The sequence below is a fragment of the Pempheris klunzingeri genome, chromosome 14 (assembly GCF_042242105.1).
Source record: "Pempheris klunzingeri isolate RE-2024b chromosome 14, fPemKlu1.hap1, whole genome shotgun sequence".
Taxonomy (NCBI): domain Eukaryota; kingdom Metazoa; phylum Chordata; class Actinopteri; order Acropomatiformes; family Pempheridae; genus Pempheris; species Pempheris klunzingeri.
The window spans coordinates 11,729,464-11,743,106 of NC_092025.1; the positions used below are offsets into that span (position 1 = coordinate 11,729,464).

General features: G+C 39.8%; 1 protein-coding gene across 1 annotated transcript in view; it reads left to right on the forward strand.

Moving 5' to 3' along the window:
• The window catches only part of nrxn2a (neurexin 2a), an 86,931-nt gene that overhangs the window by 30,465 nt on the left and 42,823 nt on the right, over nucleotides 1-13,643 (forward strand). Inside the window, exons 11-15 of the mRNA XM_070843142.1 lie at nucleotides 2,935-3,054; nucleotides 3,143-3,524; nucleotides 5,255-5,445; nucleotides 6,111-6,284; nucleotides 7,218-7,337. Coding sequence (XP_070699243.1) covers nucleotides 2,935-3,054; nucleotides 3,143-3,524; nucleotides 5,255-5,445; nucleotides 6,111-6,284; nucleotides 7,218-7,337 — 987 coding nt within the window. The remainder of the gene's footprint in view (nucleotides 1-2,934; nucleotides 3,055-3,142; nucleotides 3,525-5,254; nucleotides 5,446-6,110; nucleotides 6,285-7,217; nucleotides 7,338-13,643) is intronic.

Sequence of the window (13,643 nt, forward strand, 5' to 3'; positions counted from 1 at the left end):
CCCATTGCAACAACTGTAGATGTACTCTCAAACATATTTTAACATTTGATTATGTACAATGTAAAAATCAATACCAACCAGTCTGCTGCAATTTTGTCTCATGTTAATCTATTGATCTGAGATGCTGATTTATTGGCTATACAGCAAAAAGGGACACTTTTACTCTAACAACAGATTTACATCACATACATGAGCCTAAATACCCCATTGCCTTGAATGGATTACATTGTTTTTCTCTGACCAAGGTGAGTAGTGTAGTTTTGCCTGGTTGTGTGTGTGTGTGTGTGTGTGTTTGTGTGTGTCACACGCTCCCAGTTAGACAGAAGTGACGTTTTCATGTAAACCAGTTCAATGTCCCATCTGTCAGATAACAATTCATTTTTAAATTGTTCATTGCACTCACTAGCAAGTCAAATAAAGAGTCAGATAAATAATGATGCTCACAGTGTAGAAAGCATTTTGAACATGGCTTATCTAAAAAAAAAAAAAGGCTGTTTATCTCCTCAGATACCTGCCCTAGAAATCACCCTCTCCACCAGCAGATGGCATTGTACCATCATGCACCATCCACAGAAAATATGTACTGTATGTGCACTCCTCTGTATGCAAAAGGAATCGCCTTCCTAATCAATTCTAATGTATGTACGCTATACCAGTGACCTCTGAAGAACTTAATACTACAGATGTGATGATGGATGGTTTGTTAATGGATTTATGGTTGACAACAGATAATGGAACCAATTTATAAATTGATGAATTATCTGCCTGAATGATTTAAAATTCATCGTTTAGTGCGTATTATCGTTGGGGAGAGTTACAGTTTGCACCATAGACTTACTGAGGGTTTTTTAAATACCCTTGTTTTGACCGCTTTAAAGGATCAGCTTACAAGTTGTTTGCAGAATGAAGAATTCAGATTTCTCAGGTGAGGTATCTCGCAAGTGTAGCTTATTTCAGGCGGAATCAAAGAGACAGCCCATCTGCAGCATCTGCTTGGAAGCTGTCAGTGGGAGGGTAATAGTTGTAAGAACAAATGTTGCTGCAGTGCTCTTGATTAATTCTCTGGAATCTGGGGAATAATGGTACACTACACACATTTGAAATTAGGCATTTGTTCTACAAAATTATAAAATTACCATAACATGCTTTGATTAACATGCACATCCTGCGTTCAAAGTCTCAGCTTGCACATAATGCTGACCTGTGTAACCACACCGTGTCTTTGAAGTTATCCTTGTTTGAAAATATTAATCAAATTCAATTTTAACTGAGGATCAAACTGGACAAAATACACCCTGTACATGTGCGGCTTGCTCCGGAGCCTGTGGAAGCTGAGCTTGTGAAACGAAGGTTCTTTGAAAGGAGCCTGCATTTCAAAGGGTTTACAGTCAGATGTCTGTGTGAATACATATTATATTCCACCATTTTGCAACCACTGCAGTGTTAGAGAGGGCTGACCATCACTGATATGAAACTCACACTGTACTGTCAGTTTGTACCTCATTTATTTTTTACTGAAACAAAATAAATTATGACCCCACTTTCAAATCAAACAGGACTATAACAAATAAAACTTCAAACTGTACAAGCGATATGAATTGTTTTTTACCAAAGGACTATTCCACCAATTTAGCATTGCACACAACAGTTTTAGAAGAAGATATCGCCTTTGTCATTCCACGCATTCATCTTCCTTGTCAGCACCTGCCTACATTACCCACAAAGCAACTTGATAGCTGACATTTCAGTCATAGATTCAGGTGTGTTATGCTTGCCACAAAGGCTACGACTGCAGGAACGTTAGTACTTTGCAAGACCAATAAACAGACTTTTTCTGTGTAAATGGAGATCCCATATAATATCTATCCAACAAAGATATGCCCTGCTGATAGCCACCTTAATACAGTAAAATACAAGACAATACTTCACTTTCCTCACAAAAAATGTCACTCTGTTTTTCTCCCCTGGTATTTGGCTGTTTGGTTTCAGACGCTGACATTAGCTAGCATGGATGTTCCCCTTTGAGAAGCACAGATAAGCTGGACAACCCCTTATATCCAACACTCCTCTGTCTCCTCTTTCATTACAGCAAATTTCTGTACCTCTGTTATTTCATGATATAGATTTACAAGGTAAACATTTCTGTTTTGTGTTGGACATGATTCCAGGAAGTGGTTTGTTTTTCATTATCCAGCTAAATCCATCAAATACAGAGGGAGAAGGATTTGACGCGATTGATCTGTCTGGTGTTCGTGCTCTATATTCAGCAGGTGTATGGTGGTATCATGCAGTGTGCTGTAAAGACACTTGATATGCAGCCCTGGACAAAGTCTCCAGTCGCATTTTATTTCCCTGAGGATGAAACAGTGAAGTGTTCGGAAACCAGTTGATGTTTTCCATTTATTGCCCTCTGTACGTCCCCTGTAATTCTCCTGCACCCTGAGCTCAATTAGACAGACAAACCCCTAAAGGCGCAGTCAGCTTAGGCATGGCCAATTAGTTTCCCAAGCGATGTCAGAACTCCTTTGAACTGCCGTGTCGGCCTGTTGCATAGGCGCTGATTCGGGATGACGGTGCTGCAGTGGCAAGCTTCTGCACTGTGACCTATTTTGAAACCAGCGAAAGAGGCAGAGGATAGTGCAGAAATTATGAAACTTAAAGCTGTATGTTTGAGCCAAGCCTGTAGATAATACCTAACATTTTTCCCCAGTAGACATCAATTAGATTACCCATGCTATTTCAGAGATAATTCTACACATCGGCCAGTTTCTTCATTTCATTACCCCTTTTAACTGCGTATTGAGAGAATGGAAATAAATATTAAATGTTGATAGCTGTATGTGCGAATGCTTCTCATGTTGAGAGCTTCATGTGGAAAGAGTTTATACTCAGTCGATGTGGTGTGATTGTCACTTGACGCTTTCCTCTTCTTAGGCAAGGGACCAGAGATACTCCTGGTAGGCGAGAAGATGAATGACAATGAGTGGCACACAGTTAACGCGGTGCGGCGTGGGAAGAATTTGCAGCTCTCTGTGGACAATGTGACGGTGGAAGGTATAGTGAGAATGAAGGAGCTGTGATTACTCAAAGGTGTAGATATTAAAAGGTATTTGCAATTTAAACTGCATCTCTTGCTCCCTAGGCTACATGACTGGTGCACACACCCGACTGGAGTTCAATAACATTGAGACAGGAATCATGACAGAGCGGCGTTTCATCTCTGTGATGCCTTCCAACTTCATTGGTCATCTGCAAGCTCTCTCCTTCAATGGGATGCACTATTTGGACCAGTGCAAGAACGGAGACATCTCCTACTGCGAACTGAATGCTCGATTCGGCATGAGGCACATTGTGGCCAATCCTGTAACTTTTCAAACCCAAGCCAGCTACTTGGCCTTCTCCACCTTGCAGGCCTATGCCTCCATGCACCTTTTCTTCCAGTTCAAGACCACCAGTCCCGATGGCCTGATACTTTACAACTCTGGGGATGGAAGTGACTTCATCGTGGTGGAGCTGGTCAAAGGGTAAGTGCTGGGGTAGTAGGATTGAACTATAGTCTACATATAGTCCAGGGCGAAGGAACAATAGAGGGGCTCTTTGTGACATGAGCCAACTGTTTATATATACCACATTTTGTACTTGTGTAATCTTTTATTACACTGCAACAATATTTTTCTTGCAAGTCTGAAGCCATATGAATAGTGATTTTCTGCTTTTCCTCTTTCTTGGGCTTATAATTACCTAATCATGATTCATATATCGAATCCATCAGCCTGCAGCACTGTAAAGAAATGCAAAATGGCTTTTAAATCATTTGTTCATCATGAATAATTTTGTTCAAGGGAAAGAAGAGTGCAAAAACAATAGCTGGCGTTAGCACAGCACCAGTGTCATTCCCGCACTCAGACCTACTTGAGCCCATTTGGCAGCAAATATGCTCCAGATGTTTTATTCATTGTAAATAATTTTCGGCACAGAGAGAAAGGTTGTCGAAACCTAGCGAGCAAAGCAACAATTGTAGCTTCCCTCTGTCAAACCTTTCACTGTCTTTCTCCCAGTAAGCAATTAGTCAGCAGGAGGCCTTGTTCAGCTTTAGAGCCTGCAGCAGAAGTTTGCACAGACAACACAGACAAAAAATGTCTTCCGACACTTCTGTCATAGTTTTCAGGCTGCTCAGTGTTATGTGTGAAACGTAGCAGCTTTTCCCTGTATGTTGCTTAGTTTTGATTCAAACAAGATTTAGTTTTTGACAGTGCACTTCCTACTGATCAAATTTAATATTGACACAGTGGTATGCCTTTAACCTTGCAGTTTGTGTCTACATAGATTTATTTGAACGTAAACAAAGCACTTACAACATTTCTGACTTCGAACCCCCTCCGTGGTGGTACAACAAAACAGACTGGTAGACAGGAGTGCAGTTGCATGGCCACGCATTTGAAACATGTATATCCCGCATACAGTGAGTTTGAATTATTTCATCACTTAAAACTCGTAATGCAAGTTCTTAAATGAAATGCTTTATTTATTTATTTAACCTTTATTTAAACAGGAATGGCCACATTCTCCCTTTTGCAAGGACACCCTGATTATAGTACATAAAAAACGAACATAAAAATATGAGAAAATAAGAAAATTACAGTACACATCAACAATTTTGACATCACATAAGCCAAGGACATCAACATAAAGGACACCATCAATTTTAAAGCAAACAAGTGCATTCACACTGCTCCATGTCAGTCAACAGAGATTTAAATTGATTGAAAGGGATTAGCTTGTCTAGTTCTGCAAGCTTCTGCAGATTGTTCCACTCGGATAGAGCATAATATTTAAAAGCTAGTTTTCCAATTTCGCTACTGACATGGAGATTTTCAAGGTCCAAATAATCTTGAGTCCTAGTGCAGTGTGTGGGTGACTTATAATTAAGAATACATGTAAGATACCCAGGGGGTTTGCCAAGAAGTGATTTGTCAATCAATAGGATACAGTGTCGTTCTCTTGTCGGTGCCACCCAACTTTCTCATACAGTAAACGATGATGCGGTCTAAAGACATCCTCAGTTATAAATGTAAGGGCAATGTAAGCAGAAGTAGACATTTTCCATGGTTTACCCAAGATCACTGTAGCATAAATCATATATAGTCTGTGGAGAAAAAATACTAAATTATAATAATAATAAATAAACTAAAAAAAAATAAACTAAACTACTAAATTAGGACTGCTGAATGTGAATATCTGCATTGTCCCGTAGGTACATTCACTATGTTTTTGACTTGGGAAATGGGCCGTCACTAATGAAGGGAAACTCTGACAAACCACTCAATGACAACCAGTGGCACAACGTGGTGATCTCCCGCGACAACAACAATGTGCACATCCTCAAGATTGATTTTCGCACTGTCACCCAACACGCCAATGGAGCCCGCAACCTGGATTTGAAAGGTAACTTATCTGGACACTCAGAAGTGTTTTATCAAAAGCCACAGTGAGTACTAACACAAGGCATTCAGTGTTTATGTTCGTTCTGTCAGAGTCTGTAAACGAGTAATTCAACCATATTACATAAATATTACACATTACATAAATGTAAAATCGGTATTTGGCATTGTTTTGTGTATATCCTTTATTCTTTGGTTGGAATGATTACAATATTCAATGATGAAATGTAACTTGTTATGACATTGTCAAAAAAATATGTTCATTCAATTTCATGTGTTTAAGTTCGTGCTTCTAAATGTTTTGACCTTCCTGTACATGAAGGGGGCAGAATATTAGAAACTACTCTGAATATATTGTAGTCCAGTAGAACACCACCACCAACTTTAACTTCAATGATAAAACTAGAATATACAGGCATCAAAAAAATAGACTTTATGACAGAACAGTTGTATTGGATTGTATTTCAAAGTGGCCACTCAGTATATATACTCATATTTGCACAATACCCTCCTACATGTTAATATTTTGGTGTTGTTTATTCGTATACTGATTCTTTTTATAAATAGTCATCTTATGTTTATGAGCATACACCAACATGCACTTGGCTGTGTCAAATAAAATAGTTTTGATTGATTGAATTTCTCTTGACCAACCCCTGCATCTCACAGGGGAGCTGTACATCGGTGGCGTTGGGAAGAGCATGTACAGCAGCCTGCCCAGGTTAATAGCATCCCGAGAAGGATACAAGGGCTGCCTGGCATCTGTGGACTTGAACGGAAGACTCCCTGACCTGCTGGCCGATGCCCTCCACAAGGTGGGGGAGGTGGAGCGCGGCTGTGGAGGTGAGACAGTGGGGGGGGGGGCACTGGGAAGAGTGAGATACCTGCGGATCATTCCTATGATCCTAATATTTCCGACCAGAAGCACAGAGTGGCTGCTCACTGAAAACTAATTAAAACACATTTGGCACAGATTTTACAGCTTTGTTTAATGCTCCATTATGATTGGCCAGTGAGCACGTTCTGCAATGTTATTATTTCTGATTACACACGCTAATATGTAATAATAACTCACTGCAGTTAAGAAGTCCAGCTGCAATTGTTCTTCTGTTGAGTTCTAATCAAAGAGGAAAGTACTCAGTAGAGCTGAGTTCTGCCAGCGCTTAATAATCTGAAATAATTTATCCAGGTAGTCGTTGCTTTTACAGGAAACTCTGCACAGGTTATGACAGAATAGTTATATAAGTGTACCCAAAGTTTGGCTTGAGGGTCACACTTGGATAAAGGTCATGGAGTCTACAAAATCAAAAGCGTCTTCCTCTTTGGACCATGAGTGTGCAAAGTCAGTTTTATATCAGTTTGAATTATCAGTGAGGTGATTAGCTGATTAGGAAATGACTGTGGCCTGATCTAGGTCTCTAAAATGAAGAATGATTAATGCTCCTCTCGAGGACAGTGACACAAACATAGACAGACAAAGCTGATCGCATTACTTCTGATCTTTGGCAGAAGTAATTAATAACCAGTAATCAGCTGCCTGATACGGTAGTTGTCTTAATTGCTTTGTTTAATTTGCTATGGGTGTCTGGCTGAACCTCCTTTCCTTGGGAGCACGTGGAAGGAATGAATAAAATCACTTTATATTTTCTGTCAAAATCTCCAGTCTAATTTTTTACCATTATGTATTCGCCGTTGTGCTATTTCTGCATAGTAGTGATGATGCATGAATAAAATGGAGAGAAGGCACCTGCAAAGTCTGCTGTCAAAACCCCGCAGGTCCCAGCACCACCTGCACAGAGGACTCCTGCCAACACCAGGGAGTGTGTTTGCAGCTGTGGGAGGGCTTCTCCTGTGACTGCACCATGACCACATACGGGGGGCCGTTCTGCAGTGACCGTAAGTGCAGCTTTATTACGCCTGAATGGGTAGAGTCATGAGGAAAGTCTACTTTTGTTTAAGTATTCCACCGGTCACTGCAGGGTAAATTAAGATAATGATCAGATCAAATAATTAAGGAATTGGCTTGGGGACACACTGAAAATTAAACAGTGTAAGCTTGTGTTCTTACATGAAAGATGGAATTTTTTTTTTCCACAACAACTTAGATCAGTGTTGGGAACACTGATGTACTTTGTTTTTGATGTAATGAACTTCGACTTTACACATTTATCAGGCCTTACAACTGCAAAACCACAGAAAACGACAGTACTTTGAAAACTTGTAGGAGCACATGTGATGTTCATTGTGACTGGATGCCCACTTTAAGCAAATTTCTAGGATCTGCAAGTTAATATTCTCTCTGAATGGAAATGAATGGAAACCAACGGCTGCCTCGAAGGTAGGTGATCAATCCAAAGACTCACGGTATGTTTGAAAAGTTATCAGCGGTGATGAAAAACATGAGTGATTTGTAATCAGTGGGTAAAGAATGCAAAAACATTTAAAAACAACAATGGCAAAATATTAATGATTGATCACTGGTGAGTCATATATGACGGCTTTTCTACTCCTGCAACAATAACTGGCTTTTGTTTGAGTGACACACTATTACTCACTGTTTATTTTACTTTCTCAGCACTAACATTGTGCAGTTTGAGTGCCATCTTGTACTGAATGTGATCTTGGCCCTATATTCATTGATAAGAAAATGTGCCTATAACATGTATACGTTTTACTACATCGTACTACATTTTACTACTTTTACTACATCGACGTGCTGTATTCCTGCCTTGAGGAACTGACTGCATGCTACTGCACAGGACACAGGGATGCCACCACTTTAGAAAAAACTCTAGTCCGGTCGCTGCTTCCACTTGAAAGAGCCCTCTATGTCCAAAAGAATAGACTAGACTTCTACCAGAAGCTTTTCGTACTTATAATAGCTCGAGATTAACATTAAGCTTATTGGTCCGGTGGTCATGGCGAGTTAAGCTTCATTTGCTACACAGTCATTTAGAATAACTGCAAGAATTGTGCCTTTGTGGTAATCATTATTGAAATGTGCTGGTTAGCAGTATTGTTTTAAGAGAGTAAAAGGACATTACACTCTAAAACCTCTGTAGATGGGGGGCATTTGAGGGAAATTTAATGATTACAGAGTGTGAAAAAGAATTCTTTACAGGGAATCAACCCCCAGACTTTTAAAGTACAGTATATGTGTCCTAATATGTACGATCTAAATATTTTGAGAAAAGGCAGTTATCTACTTTAGCTTGATATCTTAAAGCTACTCTCCTTTTTTCAACAAGTCGTCTCATTAATCTGGTTGTCTCCAATGTTACAAACTTACACACACAGCCAAATGTTCCTCTTACTGTAATCTATTGATCTAACCTGAGAATCAATAGTTTGTCCGCTGTAGTCTTTATCTATTACATCCCTTACTGTCCCAAGACCGTGTACCCGGATAAAATGGCACTGTTCAAGCTGCTTTTTGCTTTTGGCCGGACCAGGAGGGCAATATATTGGTTGACACAGGAGAGCTGCCCTAGTTTAGAGGTCTGTTGGTGCACATTGTACCATATTACAATTCAATACTATAAGATTAAAAATTCAGAAAACTTCCCACAACAGGTAAAACCCTGTCTGTTGCCCTTTATTATTGTTCCAGTAGAAACTAGGCACATCATTTTAAGAGGCTTATCAACCTCCTTTTTTGAGGAAAAAATGATTCCAATGCATTGATTTTGATTCAGTATCTCTTAAAATGAATGATTAATAACTTTGTTTATTATCATTTAATCACTAAGATTTGTAGACAGTGAGCTTTCTTATGTGCTGTTCCACACAAGTAATAGTCTTTGTCAGCTGTTACTTGTCAAAGCAGGACGAAGAAAAAAACCACGTTGTTGATCTTTATTAAACATGATAAAGATTCCTGTGAGGAGAGATTACATGTTGGTATGCAGTTGCTCAACCCCAATCAGGCATTCAAAGGACACACCATGAAAATGGTTCCCAACATCTAATGAAAAAGATCTTGCAATTTCTGTTTGACTTTCTGTATTTTCTGTAATTGCAGCTAGTTTGATGCACATCACATTGCCTTAGCCAGAATTTCAAATGGCTGCCTAAGGCTAAACCTTCACAGCACTCTCTCTGACAAGTTTTGCAGACATGAATGCATGTACAGTATCATTTAGTTACCAGAAACAGAGGCCGATCTGGCTGTTTGAATGATATTGAATGCAGATGTTGTTGATTTTAATGATGATGAATGGGGTGGCTCAGTCAATATGTGTTTAAAATGCTACAGTTGCCAAAAGCAAATATTTCCCATTTTATGTCCCACAAATTCACTCTGCTCTCGTACCAATTTGCCCTTAAATATGTTCTTATAACTATAAAAGGCCCTGAAAAAGACACACTGACTGTAAGATTATAGGGCCCTGTGAAACAGTGCTTTAAATAGAGTGATATCCACCCATGCAATTGCAGGGGGGGCTGCAGGATAAGTAGGATTCCTGAATTTACAATGATAATCAAACAATTACCAGCAAAAATAACATTTTTCAAGAAAAATGCTATTCCGTTGCAGCATTTTTGGTTTTCATCCAGCAGCGCTCAGGGAGGATTCTCAATCATGCGGGTGGTAAATGGCATGGCTGGCTGCTATCAAAGGTCAAACCAATACATCAATCCAACGCAGGGGAAATAACAAGCCTCATGTTTCACATTGAGTCATCATCAGAGACATTACAACAAATGGAAAATGTGACAATAATTTGGAAACACAAACAAATATGTAGGCTGGACAATGGTTTTGTATTGAGTTGGTTGTGCCGGTCTCATCCATGCCACAATCTGCTGCTTTGTTTATCTCACCAGCATTAAATGCTAACAAATAATCCTCCCACCTTTGCCTTCTTCCATGTCTGTGTACCAGCCCAGAAGGTCAGCTTCCACAACAGCATTAAAAAGAAAGGAGAGTGGTGTAATTTACTGATTTTTGACTGCGTGACTATCGTTCAAAACAGGAAACAAAGCAGAAGTGTGGAAGCTTTTCAGATAACTAAGATTTCTTATTTAGTTTGTGCCTCAGTGTCCTTATACATATACTGCAGGCAATTTACCAAGTGGGCTCCAAACACCTGTGCTAATTACCTCCAGGTCATTGTTTCATGGCTAAAGTCGCCGCAATATATAATGATGTTCTCTACTCAATTTTCAGCACTTCTTCTGTAAACATATGGAGAGTGTAATTGTTGTTTAACCTCTGCAGCTACAGATGATAGTTTGTGACTACCTGCTTCTGCTTGTGTGTATGTGTGTGTGCCTGCGTGCATGTGTGTGTACGTGCTTGCAAATGTGTTAGTGTATGTGTGTTACAGTGTATGTATTTCGAACTAGCCCAAGAAAATATCAGTACTAGCTCTGTCTAACAAAATACACAGCTCAGAACGGTTATTTCACTTTCAACTTTCATTTAGCCCATAAGAACCTATGACAACTGTGACTAATTCATTACTTATCATGACATGATATGAACAATACAGTGCTAAAACGCACAATGGGCAACCACTGATTTTGTCTTAATGTGACACAACAATTCTTCCGTGTTTTTCTCCAATTATCTTCTATGTCCTCCCACCTCCTCCTAACCAAGCCCACATATGCAGCCCACACATTTGACAAACATTTGAAATTCTACCTGACATGGTTTTACTTGAACAGCCATCAGCTATCTGCAGAGTGGAGCCCACCTTCTCCTTTAATTTGTAAGTCAACATTTCCTTTGAATTGGTTAATTCCCATGGAAGTAAGGCTGACTGTAAATTGAGCCTGTAGCCTCCAGGCATGCAGGCAAGGTACAGTAACACAGTGCGAGACAGCAGCTGTCTTCCTTTTCTGTTTCATATGGCAATTAGCAAGCATTGTATCTAGCTTTCATTTTATTTGTGCCAAAGCTACAATTGTTTTCTATTTCCTCAAAAGAGTTGGAAGCAGTTTGTATTATCCAGCAGGAGCTGTAATTATCAAGGGACTCTGTGCTGTAGGACAGGTGCAGAGGCTTTATGTAAATCTGTAAGCAGGTTGTATATACTATGAACTGTAATGTAGACGTCTCCATCTCCAGTTTTTAAAGATAATTTTATTGTTGTGCATATTTTTTGGAAATATTTAAGGTTCTTTCGGTTAATCAAAACAATTATGTATATGTGTGTAGTGCCAAAACATGGCGATGCACTACGCTGTAACTGTACTACGAAGTGTGACAACACTGGAAGTACAACTGCTCAGTCGAATTCCATTTTTCCTTTGACCTTCACTTCAGGTGGAGTCTGTCTCCATTATGAGTGTGTCCCAAATGCCACGAGGATAATCCAGGATAGAAGTAGAGACTTAATCTCGTGCCCCGGGACCAAGGCTCAAGAAAACACAGTGCTGTTCATAACATGGTGACCTACCCGAAGTAGACTCGTGAGAGACTTTTGAGTCTGGGCCATATAAAGTCAAGGGTCTTGGGATCAAGCAGACATGTCTCATGCAACATTAACGATCTTAACAAAAAAGGCCTCTTTGCTTTTGTGTCCACTCTGTGAGAAGCATAATCATTTTAAGGCTGACATAACCAATAATGTTAGTTGTGTATACAGACAGCATGTGCTTCCTTCCCTTGTAATCCATAATCCCTTAAAGCTGGGGTGGACAGTTTATTTTTGGTGTCATTTTGGTGTAAAAATATCCATAATAACCATTCTACATGCTGTAATTCAAGTGGTCTGAGAGCCTTCTTGGCTCCGTCTTCAGGCTCTAGAAACTTTAGCCCGTGATGGTAGACCTTGGCCAATCGCAGGGCCCTCACAGAGAGCATTCCTATTGGCTGAACAGATGTCCGTCCCTTCAGATGCCAGTGAAAGCGTGATTCAATGGCATAAAGTTCTGCAGAAAGAAATAAAAAGACAATCTGAAAGATAGTCTGGCAATAAATGCAAGTCAGTATCCACAAAGCATATCGGAGGTGGAGAGAACTTTGCGATGAAGCTGCTAACTTCATTATCCTGTCATATCTAAATGTGTTGCAGTGGATCATTAGCTTGGGTTGTGAATGTAATGTTATTATAAAACCTCTTATAATTCATACATATGTTGTGTTTGTAAATTTATCATTAAAGTAGGATATGTTGAATGTTACTAATTGTTTAGCTCCCTTTTAACTGTAATGTCAGGCTCGCGGCTGCGGCTAATTCGAGTTCATGTTTATTTAACGGCATCAGGATTACAATCATGATTGGGATGATTGAAGCTGCTCACTTCATTTTCCTGTAATATGTAAATGTGCTGCACTGGTTTGTTAGCTTGTGTACATAGATTTACCATGAAAGCAGGCGATCAGTGGCTTTGTTGAATATTGCTAATAGTTTAGCCTTCTGCTAACCGTTGCCTAAGGCTGTGGCTAATTCCAGTTCAAGTTAATGTACCCAACATTAGTGCATGGAACCACAGTATATCATCTGAAAGGGCCTCACAGGTCCACAAGTTAACGAAGAAAACAGGACTGTAATTCTCATGGCCTGTGCTCATGATGTGGTGGGAGGGGCGTTGGACAGAGAGTGGAGAGTTTCAGGAGGAGAGCTGTATTTTTCAATTTCCACATAACTGCCTCCCCCAGCTTTAAATGCAACTGATTTCGCAGATTTGCTGTATATAGATGTAAGGTCAAATGTGTTTCACGTCAATTTAGGGATTTCTTATTAGGATTTGTTGCCATTAAAGAGACCATATTGTGTTTGAAAGAGCTTGTATGAGAGAGTGGAGGGGCAGGTGCCTCCTGCAGCAATATTCATTTCCCAACACAGTCCCAACCACTCAGACATCAAATTCAGAACGGCTTACACAAATTGGTACATTAATTGAATCTTTGAAAGCCTGGATGGCAGAAATGATCATCTAATAACCCACTATACTTGACTGCACTGCATGCATGCAGGAGTTCATCATGATGGATTGTTTGACCTTTGGTTGATTCTCTGCAATTAACTTCAGGGGGTCAAGTCCTGACTGAGCTCAGCCTCCTGCTTGCTTGATATCACATACATGTAATGATTTCTCACCCACCAATACACAACATCCTACACTTCTTGCAAGTAAAAATATGGTGTCTGCTTAGTCTTTGTGCAGCTGTGGCCCAGTTCACTTTTAATCACACCCATTTTAAAGTGACTTCTAAAGTGTCTTCAGCATCTCAGCATCAAGACCCCT